The following is a 23,636-nucleotide window of genomic DNA, read 5'->3' on the forward strand; positions in this document are numbered from 1 at the left end:
TGGCCTAAATAACATTGATTATTGTGATAACAGCTTCTGGTAGCTTTTGATTTTTTTTAAAGCAGAAATTACTCAAGTACCGACTACGAACTACATGTGCATTCATCATATATCCAGGTGAAAACAACTCCTTGCTGGTAAAACACCGCTCAATTAACCCAATGCCCCCTTTCCTGAGTATCTTAGAGCTCTGAGATCACCTACTTTGGGCACTGGGGTTTCTCATGAACTGTCTTTGATTTTTTCTCTGGGTCCTGCTGGTTCGGTAATCAGCATCTGCACAGATGCATTCTTTGTCTTTATTGCTGTATCCCTGGGAGTGAATGCTTCGCGTTCTCTTTCTGATGGTGAACATGTCGCTGGATCCCTTACACTTGTGAATTCGAAGCTTGCCAGAAGAATCCTCAATGCACTGCCACTTCTGTGAGAGGAAAAATAAAGATGATTTCCCAATGCAATTCCAAGCTCTGTCTATTTCGGATTCTTTTTGTAGCACATAACGGGCAATACCTTTGAAGGCTAAACAATTCTATAAATGAAGATTTGAGGAGGAAAACATTGTAAGGATTAAGTTCACTCACATTCTCTCGTCCTAGGCAAACATGAACTTGAATGAAATCACTGGAAATCTGCATAAAAAAATACAACCCAGCCAAAAAAGATATATAAATCAAGGGAATCTAGACTAAACACATCTTTGAAAAGAGCAAGTAAAAAGCCTTAATTTACTGAGCCACAGAGTACAGCTGCCAGGGCTGTTTTCACCAACCCTCCCTCCCCCCTTTTTTCTTTGAAAATACAAACTTTGTTTCTTTGTTCTGTGACTTGGAGTTTCTAACATGAATCAGGGAAAAAATGTAGATGAGGGAGAAAGAGATGAGATCAGGTCAATTAGAGGGTTCCATGAAAAAGGGACAAATTCTGATTTGATTTATGTCAATGCATGAAACTATTAACTCACTCCCTTAACAGAGGCCTGTGTCATGACCCGCATCCTTTAGTGTATCCACTCAAAATCCTGCAGTCACAGGACACAAACATTGCTGTCTCCACATGTTTTATGTGCAAGGACAGAGGAAAAAGCAAGTGTATTACACCCCCAGTCATGCTCTAATAGACCACACCATAGGTGCAGCCAGTATGCCAAACATGTGCAGAATAGGTCATATACAGCCTGTTGGAGAAGGGAGGGGAAGACCCTTGGGGTAGACAGAGTGTGAGCATGGACTTTCTCATCTGGATGCCTCTGCCTTGCTGTTTATACCAGCCTTGAGGGGGAAAGCAATTTGGTCTGGAAGGGAATTGCTGAGACAAGCTTTGCACATGTTGTGAGTATCATAGTGAAGAAGAAGGAATTAGAGAAAGCAGAATTCCTTCCAACTGGTCTGCACAATGTCTGTCTGGTTCTAGTGCCAACAGCCCCGAATCCAAGTGGAAGATTCCACCTGGATTTTTGCACAGGGTTCCACTGTTTTCTCATTTGGATATTAGAAAGCAGTTGGGCTTTTACTTCCTTTACACACCATATAAGTCTTAAAATGCCATAATCAGGAAATATATTTAAAACTCTTAGCCCACTTCTTTCAGGAGACACACAACTACACTGCCACAGGTTGCCTTATTTTAATCATCTTACCATGGTAAATTTTTAATCATGTACCATTTGCTTAAAACTGTGGCCAAGGGACTGAGAGCTGCCCTGCTATGGACTGGCAGTGCTCTGGACACAGTCAATGGCAAAGTGAATTTATGGAAACAATCTATATCAATATAATCCCCTTTATGTCAATATAACTGAAGCTACACTAGGGTCTTGCACTGATTTAACAATATCTGTTTCTAAACTGACAGATTAAATCAGTACAAACTGTGTGTAGGCAGGCTCTTCAGTCAAAATGTTCACAAGCTTTAGTACCTAATGTTAAATACCTAAATGCATAGTGAGGTACCTAAATAAAATCGGCCTGATTTTCAGAGCTGCTGAACATCTTCAGCATCTTAAAAACAAAAATATGAAACAGACCACTTCAGTTAGGTTCTTTGATAGGCATTTGAGTGTTTAATTCAGTGTGTGAAAATTGTGGCCTTAATACATCTCTACCAGAAACATGGGGACAATACTGTGAGGATTGATTAGCAGAATCTTATACAGAGCTTCCAACATGTTATGATTACTACTAATATATACTCTTGAATCCTTGCATACTTCATACACTGCATTAACATTAAAGTTATTTTCTGCTTGTTTTGTAATGCCTGAACTTCTCCGCCAACAGTGGTCCTCCATGTGTTTCTAAGAGTCCTGGTGATTCCCTCAGAAAGATGTATTCTTACTGGGAACTATCCTTCTGGCAAAATGAGAGCTGGGTGCAGTTCCTCCTGGAATCCTTCAGCCCCACTCCCACAGCAGAGCCACCCAAATTTTTTCCTTCCATCAAATAATGGCTGCTCTGCTCTTTTTCTGAGGTGTTCTCATGGTGGTTGAAGGGTGAAGGAAATAGCTTGAAAGTGAAACACCTGACTAGTATCATATTGTGACACTGCTGTGGTCAGGACACAACTAAAACAACTCCTGAAATGAACTTCATATATGTCCCAGAAAAACAACAGCCATACAGTTTACAGCAATGTAAAAGAGAAAAAAGAAGTTAAATCAAATATTCTTTAATACGCTATATATAACCATAGCCAACTTTGCTAATAAAAGCTCAATGCCTGAAGTCACTTGCAGCTTAGTTTAATAACGGCAGCACATCTTTATTCACTTATGTTTTCAAATACTGATTATGAATCACAGCACTGGGACAGCTCATTCCAGCTTTATGTGTCATGAGATGAGCTAATGATCCTACGTCCAATAAGAAAATCATCTCTTCTATATATTTACCTTACTTTGACCGATCCAGTTACAGTAAGTTATATCTGAAAGAGAAAAAGCCTGTACATATTTCCTTGTCTTCTAAAACATTACAATTGTGTGGACACTTTCATAGAAATCCCTACTGAGAGGGGTTTCCAAGAGCCATAATCATTTGCATTTACATCTCAAGGTTAACTTCTAAATGGTTCCTATGACAGTAGAAGAGTGTGGCCATCATTATAGATATTTACAGGATTGCACCAGAGGAGTTTTTGTATCTATTCAATATAAACACACATTAAAAAACACAGCTCTATTTTTTAATACTATTTAAAAATGTAGTACTCTTTAAAAATTCTGAGTAATTATTTGTTTCCCCCTAAGATCAAATATAGCAGCAGCTGTAATTCTTACTTCCTCCATTGGAGGTTGTTTCAATGCTCTAGTAAGTCTTTTCCACCTCTTAATAGGATCTAATTTTTTTTAAACTGCCTATGCATGGATTTAATTGATAAATACTCTTGGATGAAATATGTATGAAATGTATTTCATAGCTTCCCTTGAATGGTTTTGTTCATAAAAAGGTTATCTAAGTGTGAAATAGTTTAGAATTTTACAATGGAATTTTCTTACTATCAGTGATTCCAAATCCATGACAGAATAGTTATGAACTGACCATATGTTATAGTCTAGAAAACTATAATGGTCTCTTCTGGTCTTAAGATCTATACAATGCATGAATGAGCAGAAAAAGAAAGCTATGATCAATGTATTGCCCTCAGCCCTCTACCTTTCCCCCAACTGAACACCAAGATGTCCATTTCCCTGGCTTCACAACCTCAAACTAGGTCTCTGGATCCCCAATCTCTCCATCAAGGTTACATCAAAGACAAAATGTTGGCACATGCACAAATGAAACATTCATTTGATAACCTTAAAGTTGTATATGTTTTCTTATTTTTCCATGTTTATTTCCTTCTCTCTTTCTCATTCTTTTAATTTAATGCTTTTCTATTCCCCCTTACATCTTTCTTTTCTCTTCCTCAACTACAGTTCTCTACTTCTTTCATTCTCTTCTCCCTTCATTTATTCCTCATCTCACCTACCTTCTCTGATCTCTTTCCTACTTTCACCCATCTTTACTCCTTTCATATTTTCCCCTCTTTCTAGTTTCCCCCCTGCCCTTCAACTTAACCACTGAAGTGAATGCAGAGGAGAAAGTGATATTCTACACCATCCCACTATGGATGGAGTCCTGAGACTTTATGGAGTCTTTAAACACAGGACACATCTTCAGATACATCAATTTCAAGGGAGCAATGCCCATTTACATCAGCTAGGAAACTGACCCATACTCTCTACATGGAGCTGAGATGCCTTGGTTTACAATTGTGTGTTGCTGGTGCCTCTGCAGAGCTGTCTCCTCCACATGGCTAGAAGATGCAGTGGCAACTTAGTGCTGAATTTTGCTAATAAGCAGCAGTCACTTGGCTCTGCTCAGGAGCTGAAATTCAGCTGCATGACAACAGATGCACAGGCCTCAGTGGGAACGCTGGTGCTGGCGTTACAGTTAAAGAGCAATAAAAAAACTGAGCATTAAATCTTGTCCTCAGATGACTTCACTAGCAGTTATAAGTTTGCATTTGAGGGCAAAATTGGTCCCTGATTGGGTAAATTGAAAGGCATAGGGGACCAGATGCACTAACTAAAAAGCGGCTGTAAGTACATGATTCTTTAACTTTATATTAGTGCTGGCCTAGTTCCAATCTTAACTTACACCCTCTGTTAACAAGACAGACAACTGTGAATGAATTAACAACAGTGTTTGTTCCTGGGCTTTGAATTTCCAAATTCTTATTGGTCTGTACCACAACCTCAACATTAAGTTATATGTCTTTATTCAATATAATTCAGGCACAAAATATATATAGACACTCAGGCTGAGTCACTGTGGTTTACTGCACAATAAATACCCCACTTAAGAAGTATTTAAAATGAACATTGTTTACCTAATCGACCGTGACAGCTCTGAGGGAGTTGCTGCAGCCTATCACATAGGGAGGAAATTAGACAATTTGTGAAAGGTGTCTTAGCAGTAGGCATGCTCAGAGTTTTATGAAAGGCAATTACTGCACATTTGCACTAGACACTTTAATGTTAAATATATAGTCAAGTTTTATAACCAAGCTATAAACCCTTGAAAAACAGGCAACCGGAACTATAACACAGCTACAATGCTTTTACAGGTGCTGTCCAATTTCTGTAATGTTCCCTTTAATAAGCAACTTTGAATATCGCTTTCAGGCTGGAGGTATTCAAGTAAGGGGCAGGAAAGAGTGCATTTGAAAGCAACTTTAAGATCACACTCCCTTCATCTTCCTCTTATACATGGATGATTTAGTATTGATGATGATTAATATAAAATGATATGGGTAGAAATATTGTAGTGAACTATAGCTGTGTATCCCTTTTCTCTGCTGGACAGACTCAGAAGTGGTTTTATCTCACAGGTGCTATAGTACTAATAGCTAAGGGAGTTTTTATTTTAGCTCAAGTGGTGACCGATTGTGCTACTGGAGTAAGAAGATCTGAGCTCCATTTCAGCTTTCACCAGGAAATTCCAAGTGGTCATGGTATGCAGAGTACTGCCAACTGTACTGTACTTAGCTGGCAATAATATATAGTACAAACCAGCCGCGTTTTAGTCTGCTGAACTGAACTAGAACACTGAAAAATCAGGTTCAGCAGATATTGTAAATTCTTAGGGGTAGGACCCACCTCTTCCTATGAATTTCCATAATGGAAACAAGGACTCTGATCTTCACTGAGGTGTCTGGGCACGACTGATATACAAATATTAATTTGCATTGTGATGTTTTGCCACTATACAAATATTGCACACAAGGAGAAAATGGGTGCAACTGTCCCCAAAACATCCTGTGTCAATAGAGCACAGGGAAGACAAATTTGGGATTGCCAATCTTACGGACAAAGCTTCCCAGTTTCCTACATTACTAGTTAGAATGGTATCACTGTTAGACACTAACTTATAAAGTTAAAATTCACCTGGTTGCCTATTATAGATCATATAGTAAATCAGATCACTCACAGTTCTGAAGCCCACTGACTCAGGAACATTGAAATACAGTAATCTATAATACTAATGTTGCAAATTTCTTCTGTTGATCTGTATCACACCTTGAGTGTTCATAACGGTGTGGAAATTCACTTATTTTGTATTTCTTAAATATTATTTATTGTAGGCTAAAAAGAAATCAACAGATTTTAAATAATTTTTAAACTTGTTTTTTTATCTTACATTTATGAATAATCTCTAAGAAATGAGTGTCAGATCTGTTCTTTTATTAAAAATATTTTCCCTCCATCATACATGTGCGTCCTGATTTATTATTGTAGGGTTGCTCACAAGTGACAGGCTACAGGCCCTGATATTTTTATTTACTTTGATGGGGGGCAGAAGTATTGAAGCAGTGAATTGACGGGGAGAAAAAACCCTACAGAAATAACATGACCTGAAATTTGCAAACAGTTATGTGATGAAAAGGTGGGTAAATTTTAGGCTAGCAAACCTTGACAGTGTCAGTTAGAAAATGGAAAGAAGGGAAAAAAAGCCCTGGAAGTTTTCTGGAAACTGTTAAATTACACACTGGATTTACTGGATAGACTGACATGCAACTTTGTATTAAAGACACTTTAAAATATGATTCGCAGAAGACTTAGGGACATTTAAAATTGTACAATAAAAATGATCCACTATTTATCACAGCAAAGTATACAAGAAATGCATGGATGGTATTGTTCAAAAAGTTGAACTTCAATCCATATTTTAACACCAAAGAAGGGTAACTATTTGAGAAAACTTAGCTTCCAAAATATAGAGTTAAAGAATAGATACTCTACGGTCAGGCTGGATAGATGAGGAAATCACATTTATTTGCCAGTTTTTCCATTAAGGATATTTACTTTCCCACTGACAGTTTAAAGCTTACTTTAATTTGGAAGAAAGTCAATAGTGGAAGCATATGCACTTAGGTCGCATGTTGAGTGTTAATGGACATCAAATAACATACGTCACCTAAGTAACCATCTCTACTGGATCTTCTACATATTCTTGCCAGCACTTAAGACTCAACATCATCAGTAAGACTCTTCTCTGATCTTCTATCAAATGTGTGCTGAATAACCTAAAAGGAATGCTTCAAGTTCAGGCTTACAGCCAAATCTTCCCACAGATGCACCTAAATAGCACCCACTGACATGCAGAGATAGAATTTGCCCATTAAGTTATAATAGCAATGCCAATAATAATGATAGGTTTCAGAAGAATATGCATCCGAAGAAGTGGGCTGTAGTCCACGAAAGCTTATGCTCTAATAAATTTGTTAGTCTCTAAGGTGCCACAATACTCCTGTTCTTCTTTTTAATAATAATGATATTCCTAATGGGTCAAAGGATTCTTAAGACTTAAAGCCACGCTAGACTTTGGGGTCAAACACATCCAACAGAAGGTTGAATTTAGACCACAGTGTATTGGACATGCAAGAGTCCTTGGAAAGGAGGAGGACCACAATTGCTGGAACTATGGAAAAAGCGTAAAGCTAAATTCATGCATAATCTATGTTTTTTTGCCCTAGAATATATAAATCCTGAATTGATGTGGTAAACAGAATAAATTCAGATTCAGAAAGGTGACATTCATTCTGATAGTGTGGTATTAGGGGTTGCTGATAAACTGCATAACATAAATAAGCCAGAGATACAGTTTCTTTGAAGGGCAACATCGAAGGCAAGAAAGGTGATATTACTGAAATGTAAGTATTCCCTGACATGGACAAAAATAAATGTGTGCACTTAATTAGAAGGAATTGTCAAATGTGGAAAAACTGCATTCTGTATAAATGAAAAGCTACGTATCTATTGTTAAAATATGCTATTTTTTCATGATTTGAAGGATTATCTCTAATGATAAAGTTTTCCTTATCATCACTTTTGGTTGGCATGTTATATACAGGATGGTGTTTCAACGAGGGAGGGACAATTCATGATGATTCTTAGGAATCACTAGGTGACTCATCTGCACCTCTGTTTCTGTCAGCTAGGTGGGATTCTGGGTACTAAGACAGTTGGGTGAAGGAGCAGGGGCAGGCTGGAGTAAGGAACAGATGAAAGAGCACCCACAAGGTCCAGTTCAGCAAAGCACTTATGTATGTGCTTAACTTTAGGTTTGTTTGTAGCCCCCATTGAAGGCAACAAGATTGCTCAGATGCTTAAAGCATGTGATTAAGTGCATGGCTGAATCAGGATCCCCAAAAGGGTGGCAATGGGGAGCAGGCTGATATGGTTGTAGTAGCAGAAGGAAGCCACCACATACCAAGACCAGTGGTTACCATTTTAGATAGCCACTAATCCAAAATCTGACCTGTGTAAGGATGAATCAGGAAAATATGCCTGGATTTGTGCACAAATCAGAGCCAGACTGTGTATTTATCAGATTCCTAATTTTAACCCTGTAATTGCCACTAACATATTTGTATTTGTATCTCTCTTTTGAGCAAAAAGAAATTAAAGCAACATTGACAAAATAAGATGATTACGCAGTAAACCAAACTCGCAACAGTTACTGGTATCTATTTTTAGTAACTTATTTCAAAAATTATTTTTTAGAGCAGACAGAACATGGATCACTTATTTGGAGAATGACAAGCCAAGACAGCAGGCACTATTCATCATCAATGCCTTATTATTGCTGGAATTGTTGGGAAGTTGCACTGAAATCAATAGGTTAGTGAGTGATGTTATTATGCTCTATTATAATTTTAGCTGAGTTTTAGTGGGTGCCTGGGATCTAGCCGTCATTTCTGGCTAGCCATCTGACACTTCTATTGAGCTTTTACCGGCTTATGTGTTTTTATTCATACTCTGCAGCTGGCCATAAAGTTGACCTTTACAAATGTATGGTCTGAGGGATATTTATTTTATGAGAACATAGATACTTGAGCCAAACCAGACTACACCTAACAAGCTACATTCTAATTTCCTCTACAATATTATCTGTAGGTTGATTGATGGCAGCAGTCCTTTTAGCATTACAAACAGACAAGTCTTTGATTTGATATTGATATGATAACATGAAGCAAAATAAAATTAAATTATGTCATTTGAAAGCCTAATGTAAAAGTATACATGAGGTATACATAAAATGCATGTATAGACAACATAAAATGCTTTTTGGTTTAAGGCCAGAAGAGTCTTAGAAACTTACTACAAAACTCATGTCTGGATTCAGCGGCATCTCTCTAGTGACTATCAATGAAGACTTGTATGACTATGAAAATGTTCTAGCTTACCCTAACTTAATTTCATTATACAGGCCTTAAGCCCATTTTATAAACCAGAACCAAACCTGCAATATTACTTTAGGGCAGTTCCAACCTATAAATACTCAAGAGAAAATACAACATTTTGCATCTCCCAATGACAGGTGTGTTATAAAGGAATACAGTCAAGGCTGCTGAGTGATGGCTAGGGCTATCATTTTGTCACAGAGGTCACCGTGATTCCAGAGACCTCCGTGACTTGAGCCCCCAGCTCCTGGTGGCAAAGAAACTGTGGGGGCTGATCTCCCAGTTGCAGCAGGGGACGGGGGTGCCCTGGAGCTCCCAGCTGCAACAGGCAACAGGGGTGCTCCACAGCTCCTGACTGCGGCGGGAGCCCCAGAGCATGGAACCACTGTAGGCGGTGAGGAGACCCCAAGCTCCTGGCTGCTGCGGGCAGTGCAGCCCCCGTGAATTCCTAGCCGCCGCGGGTGGTGGGGGTGCTCCGCAGCTCCCAGCCACCATGGGCCACTGGGGTGCCCCAGAGCTCCAAGCCACTGCGGACAGTGGGGAGACCCTACAGCTCTGAGCCAAGCCCCCCTGGGTGGTGTGAGGACCCCGCAGCTCTCCATTTTGTCATGCATATTTTTAATAAAAGTCACGGACAGTTCATTTTAACTGGCAGCAGATTGACACTTTACAAGTGCAGGATTCTTGCAAGTTTCAATCCTCTGCTGTCCACAAGACCAGAGCTGGAAGGTAGTGTGTTGCAGATGGTAGAAGATGTAGGCCCATAAAATAAACAAGCCCAGTGCTGGGTTTGGTGTTGTTGGGTCACCCAACACAGGAGTTGGAACTCAAACATCACAATCCTCACTTTGGAGAGTGTGGCAGGGCAGGGATAAAATCCTTTGAATGCCCTGCTAAAATGCTGGTGAAGCCCTGCTTTCGGGCAGAGAGGCCAGGGGCAGAGGCTCAAAGCAGCCAGCAGGGAGCCCAGCTGTGGGCCCTAACGAGGGTTGGCTCGCTGCAATAGATTGAGCTAAGCAGCGACAGCTGGGCTGAAGGCTGGGAGGGCTATAAAAGCCCTGAACAAAACTCAGTGAGGAGGCTAGCCTGGGAGGGGACAGGAGTCTACAGCTCTGTCTCCTCACCACAGGAAGGGAGCCTCAAGGGCCAAGGGACCCTGGAATGGGTTAGAGAGGGGATAACTGTTGGGGAATAAAGGGGACTGCACGGTGGCACTGTAAAATAAAACACAGGGTGAAACACCAGAAGAAGGCGTGAGAACTCTTATTTTACCAGCCTAAGCCCAGGGCACCGGGCAAGAAGGCAAAAACCTGTGCGGACACTGGGGGCTTGTCCGGGACCTCCTAGCCATTGCTGTTTGTGGCTGCCAGCATGGAGGAGACCCTAATGTGGCTGGTGAACACAGTGCAGGAAATGCAACAGTCCCAACAGATGGAGCAGCAGGCCCTGATGACATAGCAGGCAGACCAACAGAGGGCACTCCAGGAGTTCATCCGGGAGCAGTCGACGGCACAACAACAGATCCTCCAGAAAATGGTGGGTCTGTCAGCGGGGGATGGTACCAGGAACGCCAGGGTGGGGGCTCTGCAAGATGGGCCCTGCAGATGACCCCGATGCGTTTCTAGGGACTTTTAAACGGGTGGCTACGGCAGCCGGCTGGGAGAGGGAGACCTGGGCCCTGTGGTTAGCTCTGTATCTGGGAGGAGACGCCCAGGCCGCATTTACGGCTTTGGGTGATGCCCAAGCCAGGGACTACGATGCAGTAAAGGCCACGATACTGGACGGCATGGGACTCTCAACAGAGAGATATTGCCAGCGGTTCCGGGTGGCCTGCTGGACGGAGGGCCTGCGGCCCAGGGCGTTCGTCCAGAAATTGATGGATTGGGCCATCCGGTGGCTGAGGCCTACTGCCCAGACGATGGAAGAGGTCATGGACCAGATGATCTTAGAACAGTTCCTCTTGGGGCTACCAGACCTGGTATGGGTCCGAAGACATCAGTCAGCCCACGTGGCCGATGCGGTCCGGTTAACGAAGGAATATGTGGAAGCTGTGGGGCCCCAGCGGGTGATGAAACCGGACAAAGGAGTAGGACCGGGGAAAAGCCCGCAGGACGCTACACCCGAGAGGGGGCTGGACCCGGGGCCCACCTGCAACAGAGAAGTGACATGTTGGCAGTGTGGATGCCCAGGCCATAAAAAGCGGGATTGCCCACAGATGGAATGTGGGCTGGCTGACTTTTGTGAGTGGATGGGGGGATGGAGGAAGGCAGGGAAACACCCCCGGGAGGGGGTGATGGACTCCGCCTCTACCCGCTTGCTGATGTGGAAGGGTCTGGTGAGGCCCCACTGGGTGATTCCAGGGGCAAAGGTGGCCCTACGGTGCATCCATGGGGACACCTGGGGCTACCCGTTGGCTCGGGTGCCTATGGAGGTGCAGGAGCGCTTCCGGTGGCAGCGGGTAGGGGTAGTATAGAAATTACCATACCCAGTCCTATAGGGAGGTGACTGGGGACCCCTGTCAGGCAAAACCCGGAGTCGGGGTGGGGAGCCTGAGGTGGGGGCCACCGAGCACCCAAGGGAAGGGGTAAAGGGGAGTAAGGGGACGCCCAAACCCCCAAAGGTGAAAGAACCTCCTCGCCCGGAGACAGGGGAGCAAGAGGCGGCTAACAAGAAAACTCCTAGACAACAAGGCCAAGAGCTTATAGAGTGCTGGTTATGTGGCAATAAAGGACCGTCGGGGGAGGGGTGCCAGGAGTGTAGCCCTCGGGGATCCGAGGAAGGCCAGGACCAAGGGGCCAGGGAAAGGAGCCCAGAGGTAGGGTACGTATACCACCAGCTGCGGGTGGAAGAAGAATGCGGACTCTGTCAGGCCTAGGGGCATAGAGGGGAGGCCCGTCACTTCGTGGATGTGGGGGGAGGGCTGGTAACCCTGGAAAGGGTCCGCCAGAACCCACAGTGGGGGTGCAGGAGCTCCCGCCGGGGGGCAGATTTATCTGGCCGAGGAGGGGCAGGGACGGATGGAGCCTGGTGGCTTCTTGAAGGGGGGAGATGTGTGGCAGGGCAGGGGTGAACCCCTTGAATGCCCTGCTAAAATGCTGGCTAAGCCCTGCGTTCGGGCAGAGAGGCCGGAGCAGAGGCTCAAAGCAGCCAGCAGGGAGCCCAGCTGTGGGCCCTAACGAGGGCTGGCTTGTTCCAATAGACTGAGCTAAGCAGCAACAGCTGGGCTGAAGGCTGGGAGGGCTATAAAAGCCCTGAACAAAACTCAGTGAGGAGGCTAGCCTGGGAGGGGACAGGAGGCTACAGCTCTATCTCCTCACCACAGGAAGGGAGCCTCAAGGGCCAAGGGACCCTGGAATGGGTTAGAGAGGGGATAACTGTTGGGGGATAAAGGGGACTGCATGGTGGCACTGTAAAATAAAGCACAAGGGTGAAACACCAGAAGAAGGCGTGAGAACTCTTATTTTACCAGCCTAAGCACAGGGCACCGGGTGAGAAGGCAGAAACCTGTGCGGATCCTGTGACAGAGAGGCTGAATTTTTGTGTGTGTCAGGAGGAGATTTAAATATAAAATTGTATCTCTGAAATTTTAGACTTGGAGAGTGCATGTTTAATAGTGGATCGGATACTGAATTTAACAGTGGATTTGATAGTGCAGTGGAGACAGGTGTGACATCAGTTAATGGTATCCTGATGGACAATTTAAATCCCATGGGTCAAATTAGCTCTGGGGGTAAAATTTATTGGTGAAGTGCCATAAGTTACAAGGGAGACAGAATAAAGTGTAAATGATGCAGTATTTAAACTTGTACTCATTTGGTAGGTGCCCAAAGGAAGATGATGGGAAGACCCTATTAATTGATTTCAGTTGAAATTACATAGGTGGATCTGAGGGCAGAATACATGAGGTGGGGTTAAAATAAAGTTAATCTAGGGAGAGGTTTGTTCAGGCAACAGTTAACCTTTAATTTGGTATTGATGATGTAAGGTTTTTTATTATACAATTGTAATATTTTAATATTCTGTCATAGATCTGTACTGTTATTACATTACATACCTATGACTGAAAGTAAATTTTTATGCACAAATGTATGTGTCAGATATTTCCAATTTTAAATGCAAACACTAGTGGATGGTGTTTTATATATAAATACTCTCTCAATTACTGGAGCTAGCAAACAGGGGAGTTCTGAAAGGGAGATGTACAGGTGAAGAAAGAGAAACTACATGACCCTTAGCGTGAGTTTGAAGTCTGTTGGCTTGTTTAGTGTATGCTTGCCTTATTAAAGTTTATAGTGTGGTCTGTTTTGCGGGCTGTGTGATGACCAAGCAGCCTGGTAGGCGAGGCAGAGACCTAACTAATGAGGCTATAGCCTGCTCTTCACTGACCCCTGATCCCTTCAGGATCCCTCGATAAGGGGGCAGGGCTAACTCAGGGAGAACAGGGGTTTAAAGAGCCAGCTCCTAAGCTACCCGAAGAGCTAGTGAAGAGGGGAGTATTGTGATGGAGTTAGAGACTGAGTGTAAGAGGCAGTTACACCTAACAAATATACTCTAATCTTAGCCCAATAATCTCCCCCACCCCCAAAAACCCAAAACCCTCTAATCACCCCGCAAAGCAAAAATAATTCAGGCAGAGGTTCAGCAGCAGAGCAGGGGCTATCCAGTTTATTGCACTCAATGCAACATGTACTGCCTTGAGGGCAGGTAGCATATGTGTGCATATATGGCCCTCAGAGATTGAGTATGGGCTCTTAAGGCCAGAGTTGCTGAACTGGATTAGCTAAGACAGACAGAGGTACACAGAGGACACTGTCAGGGACACAGGAAAGCAGTGCCACCCCCAGTCTAATAGCCTTTATGCTGTTGAGGAGGATGAAAGTCTCAGGGAAGGAGCACATCAAGCTGGAGCAGAGGGAAAAGATTTCATAGTTGAGACCCTCCTTCCAGATGATGTCATGGTACACTGATGATGCCTCTCTGGGAGAGGGGACCCCAGTTATTAGGAAGAGACAGGTAATAGTAATGTGAGATTTGATTATTAAAAATATAAATAAGTTTGTGATGACCAGGAGAACTGCATGATGGATTGCCTACCGGGTGCAAAAGTTGTGGACTTCTCAAGACATCTAGATAGACGTATGTGCAATTCTGGGAAGAAGCTGGTGGTTGTGGTACATGTAGGTACCAATGACACCGGAAAGGTAGAAGAGAGGTCCTGGAGGCCAAATGTAGGTTCCTATATAAGAGACTAAAATTCAGAACCTCCATGGTAGCATTCTCTAAAATGTTTCCAGTTCCACGAACAAGACCAGTTAGACAAGCAGAATTGCAGAGTCTCCACACATTGATGAGACAATGGTGTTGGGAGGAGGGATTTAGGTTTATTAGGAACTGGGGAACCTATATAGGAAGGATGGACTTCACCTAAACTAAAATGGAATCAGAATGCTGGTATATAAAATTAAAAAATTCACAGAGGAGTTTTAAAACTAAGGGCTGGAGGAAAGACAACAGGTATGGAGGAGCACACAGTTCAGACACATCCTCTAGGGAAGCATTTATTAGATGGGATACTCTATATCCTAATAAAGAGGAGAGACTAGAAGTTGATAAACTACAGGTAAAAATGGAAGAGAAACTGTCAAACAAAAAAGAATCCCATTCAATTACATCACATGAAGGCTATCAATATTGAAATTCTTTTATAAGTGCTTGTATACAAATGCTAGAAATCTAAATGCTAAGATGGGTGAACTTGAGTGTCTGGTATTAAATGAGGTTATTGATATAATAGGCTTCACAGAAACTTGATGAGAATCAATGGGACACAGTAATACCAGAGTAGAAAATATACAGGAATGACAGAATAGGTCACTGGGAGGAGTGGCACTATATATGAAAGAAAGCATAGCATCAAATAAAGTAAAAATCTTAAATGAATCAAACTGTATTGTAGAATCTCTGTGGATAGAAATTCTGTGCTTGAACAATAAAAGTATAGCAGATATATTATCCATACTCATCAAGATGGTGATGGTGACTGTGAAATGCTCAGGGAGATTAGAGAGGCTACAAAAACAGAAAATCCAATAATAATGGGGGATTTCAACTATCCCCATACTGACTGGGTATATGTCACCTCAGGACAGGATGCAGGTATAACATCTAGACACTAAGTGACTGCTTCTTGGAGCAGCTAGTCCTGGAACCCACAAGGGGAGATGCGATTTTTGATTTAATCCTGAATGGAGCACAGGATCTGATGAAAGAGGTGAATATAGATGAACTGCTCAGTAATAACAACTGTAATATAATTAAATTTAACATCTGTGTGTGTGTGTTTGTTTGTTTATGTGTGGGAAATACCAAAGAAACCTACCACAGTAGGATTTAACTTCAAAAAGGGGAACTACACAAAAATGAGGAAGCTAGTTACATAGTGGGTTGGAACAATATGTAGAGTGAGGTGCTGAGAGCCACTGAACCAAACTATAAACCCAGTATATGATGGAAACCACTTCAAGCCAGGCAGTGGGCAGCACAGAACCCCTAGTTCCAGCACCTATGTAGTTACATAGAAATTAAAAGGAACAGTCACAAAAGTGACTGTAAGCTTCATGAAAACTATTTAAAAACACCATAATAGAGGCTCAAACTAAATGTATACCCCAAATACATTTGGTAAAAGGACCAAAAAATGCCAATATGGCTAAACAGCAGAGTAAAAGAGGCTGTTAGAGGCAAAAAGGGCATCCTTTAAAAATTGGAAGTCAAATCCTACTGAGGAAAACAGAAAGGAGCATAAACTCTGGCAAGTAAAGTGCAAAAGTATAATTAGGCAGGCTAAAAAATAATTTGACAAGCATCTAGCAAAAGACACAAAAACCAACAGCAATTTTTTTAAATTATGTCAGAAGCAGGAAGCCTACCAACAGTCAGTGCTTCCACTGGATGATCAAGGTGCTAAAGGAGCACTCAGAGAAGACAAGGCTGTTGCAATGAAGCTAAGTGAATTCTTTGCACTGGTCTTCACTGCAGAGGAGGTGATGGAGGTTCCCACATCTGAGTCATTCTTTTTAGGTGACAAATCTGAGAAACCATCCCAAATAGAGGTGTCAGTAGATGAGGTTTTGGAATCAACTGAATAAGAAGTCACCGGAACCAGATATTCCCCCAAGAGTTCTACAAGAATTCAAATATGAAATTGCAGAACTACTAACTGTGGTATGTGACCTATTGGTTAAATCAACCTCTGTACCAGATGACAGCTAATGTAATGCCAATTTTTCAAACAAAGGTTCCAGACGCGATGTTGGCAATTACAGACGATAAGCCTAACTTCAGTAGCAGGAAAACAGTATGGAGCAGAATTATCTGAGACATACATGAACATGGTATGTTAGGGAAGATTCAACATGGTTTTTGTAAAGGGAAATCATACCTCATTAATCTATTAGAATTCCTTGAGGGTATCAAAAAGCATGAGGACAGGGGTCATACAGCTGATATAGTGTACTTGGACTTTTAGAAAGCCTTTGACAAGGTCCCTCACCAAAGGCTCTTAAGCAAAGTAAACAGTCATGGCATAAGAGGGAACGTCCTCTCATGGATCAATAACTGGTTAAAAGACAGGAAACAAAGAGCAGGAATAAATGGTTAGTTTTCAGAATGGAGAGAGGTAAATAGCAGGGTCCCCCAAGGATCTGGGCTGGAACCTGTGCTGTTCAACATATTCCTAAATTATTTGGAAAAGTGCGTAAACAGTGAGGTGGCAAAGTTTGAAGACAATACTATATTACCCAAGATAGTTAAGTCCAAAGCAGACCGTGAAGAGTTACAAAGGAATCTCACAAAACTGGGTGACTGGTCAGGAAAATAGCAGATAAAATTCAACATTGATAAATGTAAATAAATGCACACTGGAAAAAATAATCCCAATTATACATTCAAAATGATGGGATATGACAGAGCTCTAGAATATGAATGGTGTGGAGAAAATGACTAGGGAATTGTTATTTACCCTTTCACAGGGGTTTCTAAATGAAATCAACAGGCAGCAGGTTTAAAACAAACATAAGGAACATAAAGAAGTACTTCTTTACACAACGCACAGTCAACTAGTTGGCAGGGAATGTTCTGAAGGCCAAAAGTATAACTAGATTCAAAAAAGTATTAGTACATTCATGGGGGATAGATCCCTCAATGGCTATTAGCACACATATTTAGGGACGCAACCCCATGCTTGAGTTGTCTCAACTTCTGGCTGCCAGAAGCTGTGACTGGATGATGGGAGATGGATCATTTGATAAATTCCCCTGTTCTGTTTATTCCATCTGAAGCATCTGGCACTAGCTCCTGATGGACGACAGGATACTGGGCTAGACAGAGCATTGGTCTGACTCAGTACAGCCATTCTTGTGTTCTTATGGAATTACTGTAGTAAAATAGTCATTGGAAATATTCACCACTGACTGAAAGAAAACTTCAAGCCACTACAATGAAAAAAAAAACCCAGAGTCATAATCAATGCTCATTTACTGGGTTCAACTCCACTATAATCATAGGCTTTCACCCAGTTAAGCCAGAGACAAATTTAGCTCATAAACTATATAAAGAGGAAATATACAGCCTCAGATTCTCTGTGGTGTCTAGCTTCTGGTGGGCACAGCAGATATGGGGGCTTTCAGGGAGTCAGGTAATGCACCCTGACTCTCTGGCTGTTTCTATCATGGCAATACCCTAAAGAACCATCCACCAGCTGGGTACAGCAGGAGCACAGCATATTCTTCTCATGCCACCTTTCTGCCCCCTATGTTTGGTTTGTGGGGAAGGGGCAGGTAAGGCGCCTGCTACCCCAGTTCTGTAATTATTGGATTCTCTCCCACGCTGGCAGAGGGAATATGGGCAGTTTCCACAGTTCAAGCTGTGCAAAGGGAGCAGTGCGGCCAGAGAACTTGGCCCATGGTATTGATATATTGGCCTGGATCTGGACCAAAAACTCTGGATCTGACCAACCAAATAAGTTAGGTGGGGAGAGTGTGGCAAAGGCTGGAGTCTGAACTTTAATCAGTCTCTGAATTTCACAGCAGGCCTCTAGCTCACTTATAAGCAAAAGAAAAACCAGCATCTGAACATCCCAAACTGTGAAGGAGAGGAGAAAGGGTTTGAAATCCAATAGACAGATATATTAAATGTGCGCAAAATTTGGAAACTATGCACCCTTGTGGTAAGTCATGCATGTAACTGGCTTTGTGCAAGTGACCACATCCAATTTGTGTGTACTTACCATTTGGATACATGTTTATATGCTCTCAATTACATGTACCTAACTTTGAAAACCAGCCACTTTTTGCTGTAAGCAGAATTATTATTAAGGAATGCATTTAGTATTTCATCCTGGTTCTTTTTGTTCTATATATGCAATATGGACAAGTTAACTCTGCTGTGGAGACCTGGGATCAAATTTGTCCCTGGTATTACTATACAGATGTCAACTGAGTTACCATAGGAATGATTTGGCTCATTAACTTTAGCTTAGGCCGTGGGTTCCTGAAGGCTGTAGAAATGTCACGGCAAATGTTAGCCTATTATTTTTCTATCTGATTTATTTGTGCTGATATCCTTAAAAATGTAAACCAATCATTAGGACTGAAAGTTTGTCATTGATTTTTCCTAAAGATCTTTGGTTACAAACAGACCCTCATATAGCAGCTCCGGGCTGGCTTTTGGGCTCCATGAACCCATGGCTAAAGAATCCTTGCTTATTCAAAGGAGCCCAAACCAATCACAGCTGTGGGAGGCAGCATTACATGCCATTGGTATTGCAAGCTCCCTTCTAGCCTAGTGCCTACAACCAATGAGATATCTGATCAAAAGAAGGGCAGCTAGATGGCTTACTCCAGTGGATTAGGGATAGGACTGAGAGCAAGGGATCCTAATGTTGCAGTTCTGACACTCTATCAACTCACTTAATCTTACCTTTTCCACATGTATATTACAAAAGTTATTACAAAATCATAGTTTTGCATAAGATGTAACAAGCACATGAAATAATTGCAAGGAAAATAGTTTGGTATTTTAAAACTCAACACTTTAGTGTTCAAAGGTCTAAATGAGACCATTGATCTCTCCGTTTTTGTAGAAATGTTCAGCTTGTCCCCACCTGTTTTAATCACAGTTTGCAATGGCAATAGTTTGACACTTGAAAACCTTGCCTTTCAAGGAGACTGATATATTGTGTATATTCTTTCAAAAGTGGCTGTATAAGCATGGGTGAGGTGAGAACTGTGGCAAAGGACTCTCTTGATGGTTTGCCAGTCAAAACATATTCCAGACCAATCTGGGATTAACTGAGATGTACTGTAACAGTGTGTTTCAATGAATGGCAAGAATAAAGGCATGAGTGGATTATTTTTCAGTGTATGAACTATGATGAGTGCCATTCTGTTTGTTTTACAGAACTCTACCTGCTTTGGATAAAGCACCACAGGTGGCTACAGACTGAAACTGGAAATTAAGCACAGCAGCGCTTTGTACTCTCATTCAAAACAGTTTGCTAATATTTCTTTTAAAAGCAATGATTATAATTAGCTGGAATGCTATAACTGGGCTTCTGAGGGAAACCTACAAATGTATTTTCAATGTTTATTATTAATAGGGAATATTCTTGTAAAACTCCATTCAATACATTCAGAATTCTACACATCACAAGAGACACCCCTCCTCCATATCATCACTAAATATATTGCGTTAATTCAGAATCAATTAAATATTTTGGGCTTTTTTTTTTTTTTTTTAAATTCTTTAACCCAGCTCCCATTTTTTTTAAACACTAGTGAACGGCTGCTGGTGCAAGTGTACTATTTGATATCTAGCTACCTGCTCCATCTAGCACAATGTGGACAGATGACCAAGTTTCCGCTTTACAAATGTTTATGATAGGTATGTGCGCCAGCTGCTGATGTTGCCTTCACTCTACTAGAATGTGGCAATAGCTTAGCTGGTGGGGTTATATTAGCAAACTGGTAGTATAAATGAATGCACAAAGGATAAAATACTTTGAGTAGACACTGATCTGCCCGTAGGTCTGTCCAAAATTGCAATAAACAACTGAGAAGAAGACCTAAAAGACTTAGTATGCTCCAGATAGAAAGCTAGAGCCCTTCTCACTTCACCAAATGTAGTCTCTCCTCATCTCTATGAGCCTGAAGTTTCAGAAAGAAAATTGGTATGTAGATTGCCTGGCTAACAGGAAACCTTAAGATGAACCTTATGCCTATGGAAAACTGTACAGGGAGGGTTTAATACTAGGGCTTTTAACTCTCCCGTCCTTCTGGCAAGGTAATGACCACTAGAATTGCTACCTTAATAAAGAAGTGCACCAGAGAGCAAGTTGCAAGGAGTTCAAAGGGTGGTCCCATCAATCTTGCTAGGACCAAGATCAGACCCCAAGGAGGGATAGGATCTTGCACATGTGCATACAATGTTGAGGAAACCCTTCAGGTATCTGGTGACAATGGGGGTTGGAGAAAAGGAATCTACTATCTACTGAGATGTGGAAGGCTGAAATAGCTGCCAAAGGCACTGTTATAGAGCTAATAGCCAAACTCTGTTTTAAATATAGAAGATAATCCAGTACGAGATCCAGGGGTGCCCACTTTGGAGATACACCTTTCTGATGGGACCCAATGTTGAAGCACTTCCACTTAGCCAGGCAAGTGCTCCTACTGGAGGGTTTTCTGCTATTCATAAGCACTTTCTGAATGTCCTTTAAACAGGATCTCTCAAATGGTGTTAATCATGAAGCAGCCATGCTGTCAGATGGAGGGCTCTGAGGCTGGGATGAAGCAGGCAACTGTGGTCCTGGGAAAAGATGTCTGGATCCAACAGGAGAGACAGTGGAGGCTTGTAAGGTTGAGTACCAGTGCTGATAAGGCCATGCTGGTGCTATAAGGATGAGGCAAGCATGATCTTCTTTGACTTTGAATAAGAACTTGGGTTGCAAAGAAACTGGAGGGAATTCTTCCAGGATAGGAAAAAAGCATTAATCAGCGAGCCTGGGCTGAGACCTCCCCAAGAACAGACCTGATGGCATTTTCTCACCAACTTGTGAGAGCTTTCATGCATTTCCTCTGCCTGAATGTCAAGCACAGAGGCCACCCTTCTCAAAAGATCTTGATGAGCTCAGTGATCCTCTGGCAGTGGAGAATCACTTGGTGGCTCAATAGCTTCATCGGAAGAAGAGGGAGAGGACACCACAGGCTTTTGAAGTGGTGGCTGATCTATGTCTTGCTGCGGAGAAGCTGCCTGAGTGACTTCTGGCTGGTTGGTACCGACCGCACTACTGGGAACCAGAGAATGATACCCTCCGTACCGATGCCACCAGAGTGCTCTCAAAGATAGTGAACAAGAGGGTTGAGGGGAAGGATACCCCCAGTGTCCAGGATGGCCACTGACATGGGCCTGGGAAATATTTGGGAAATATAGTCACCCTATATTTAATGTAATGCACCAAGACATTTTTATACTTTCTTACTTATAGAGACATTAGGCAAATGCGGTCTCTTTAACTTATTTCCGATAAACCTCATGCAGTATGTCACCACATCATTCCCAGAAATACATTCCATTAGGGTGTATACAGTTCTGGAATCATTTATTGCTCACCTGTCCTGGTTGCTCACAAGCTGTCTGGTATCTCGCTTGCTGGCATAATTCTTTTACTCTCTCATATTTTGGTAAATGGTTAGACTGTTGGGCATTTTTGTTGGGTTCCTCCTTCTTGCGCAGAAATTTGCTTTCAAAAGGGAAAAAGAGTTAATTTTTTTGTAGGCAATGCACTCAAATGTTGAAGGGGATACATTTCATTTAAAAAGCAATGATATTCAAGATTTAGCATCTGGTGGCCATCTTCTACAACAGTAATTCTCAAACCGTGGGTCGCGACCCCATTTTAATGGGGTTGCCAGGGCTGGTGTTAGACTTCAGCCCTGGATGGTTGGGTTCAGGTTACAGGGGCTTTGGCCCCCCTGTCCAGGGTGGTAGGGCTTGGGCAGGCTCAGGCTTCAGACCCCCTCCTGGGGTCGTGTGGTAATTTTTATTGTCAGAAGGGCGAAGCGGTGCAATGAAGTTTGAGAACCCCTGTTCTAAGTTAAAAGCATTCATGTGCTTGTGAGATATAGCAACAGGAGCTTTTGCAGTAAAGGAATGGTCCAAGTGACATACTGGAAACCTACACCAGCAGTCATTGCTTCTCTTTAGGAATTATTAGTGTAGTCATACCCACAAGTTTATTTTCACAGACTGCCATGTCATAAGTGCCATAAAAGGAATTATTGTAATACTTTTACTCAGAGAATTTTCACAGTAATAAAGGGCAAGGCAATGTAAATGATAAATTGTGTGAGAATATGTTGAATAGCTATATTTATGAATCTCATTTACATATGGACCGTTCCTTTACTTAAATCAAAAGGAGAAGGATTTCTAACTGAGGTGAAAACTATAAAATTATCTGATAGAAGAATGTTGCACCATCACATCAACAGCAGAACTTGGAGAAGAGTGTTGGAATGGGAAGGGAAAATCATCCAGGTGACCAAGTGAACGGCCGTGGGTCTGACGTTAAAGAACAAATCTAGGCAAGTGGAAGGGATGGGCCAGTAAAGTTGCTGTGGAAAGCACCCACTCAAATCTCTTATGAAACCGCTAAGAAGAAGAGCCACCGGTTGCACAGCTTGCACTGGGGAACAAAGAAACCCTGTCAGTGTACTTGCAGACTTTACAGCCTAGCTGACCACTAAAAAGAGAAGACAGCAAGCACAAGCAAGCTTGCCACCAGGCAAGTTTCCCAAAACGTTCTCAGCTTTAATAATTACCCTCTTTCCACCAGAAATGTATCACGCCAAATTTTGGTCTTCTTGTTTGTTCGAAACCTGAAAGCAAAATAATAATATTTACTGCTGGCATCTGTGACTGTTTTTGAATAGTAGCAGTAGTGTTAACAATTTATTTGTTTTTAAATGATCTCTTGGCTCATGTATACGTGCAATTTTATAAATGTGCTATTTAAAACAGTTTTGAAATGTGAAAGCTGTGGTCATTGGGTTTGACATAGCTTATTTTGCCACAATTTCTTTTCCATTCAGCTGTTGATTTACTCAGGTGTTTGCTGCTGAATTGGCTTTGAGAAATGGCAATGACCTACCTGTTTCCTGGCTTTTCGAGGTCCAGAAGTTTTAGGACAGACTTGCCATCCATATCTGGAGGTGCGTCAAGTCCTGCAATATCCAGAACCGTTGGAGCAAGGTCAATATTCAGCACTATCTGAGGCACTCTGCAAATTAATAGAAAAGGTCAGAATTGTATCATGTGTAGGGTGACCAGATGTCCCGTTTTTAAAGGGACAGTCC

The 23,636-nt window shown here is 42.1% G+C and overlaps 1 protein-coding gene across 6 annotated transcripts in view; it reads right to left on the reverse strand.

Moving 5' to 3' along the window:
* The window catches only part of SULF1 (sulfatase 1), a 173,715-nt gene that overhangs the window by 31,915 nt on the left and 118,164 nt on the right, over nucleotides 1–23,636 (reverse strand). For all 6 annotated transcript variants that reach the window (XM_054019242.1, XM_054019241.1, XM_054019243.1 and 3 more), the window contains 4 exons: nucleotides 23,432–23,560; nucleotides 23,103–23,159; nucleotides 21,892–22,021; nucleotides 205–421 (listed from right to left, as the gene is read on the reverse strand). In XM_054019242.1, coding sequence (XP_053875217.1) covers nucleotides 205–421; nucleotides 21,892–22,021; nucleotides 23,103–23,159; nucleotides 23,432–23,560 — 533 coding nt within the window. The remainder of the gene's footprint in view (nucleotides 1–204; nucleotides 422–21,891; nucleotides 22,022–23,102; nucleotides 23,160–23,431; nucleotides 23,561–23,636) is intronic.

The sequence above is a fragment of the Malaclemys terrapin genome, chromosome 2 (genome assembly GCF_027887155.1).
Source record: "Malaclemys terrapin pileata isolate rMalTer1 chromosome 2, rMalTer1.hap1, whole genome shotgun sequence".
Classification (NCBI taxonomy): domain Eukaryota; kingdom Metazoa; phylum Chordata; order Testudines; family Emydidae; genus Malaclemys; species Malaclemys terrapin.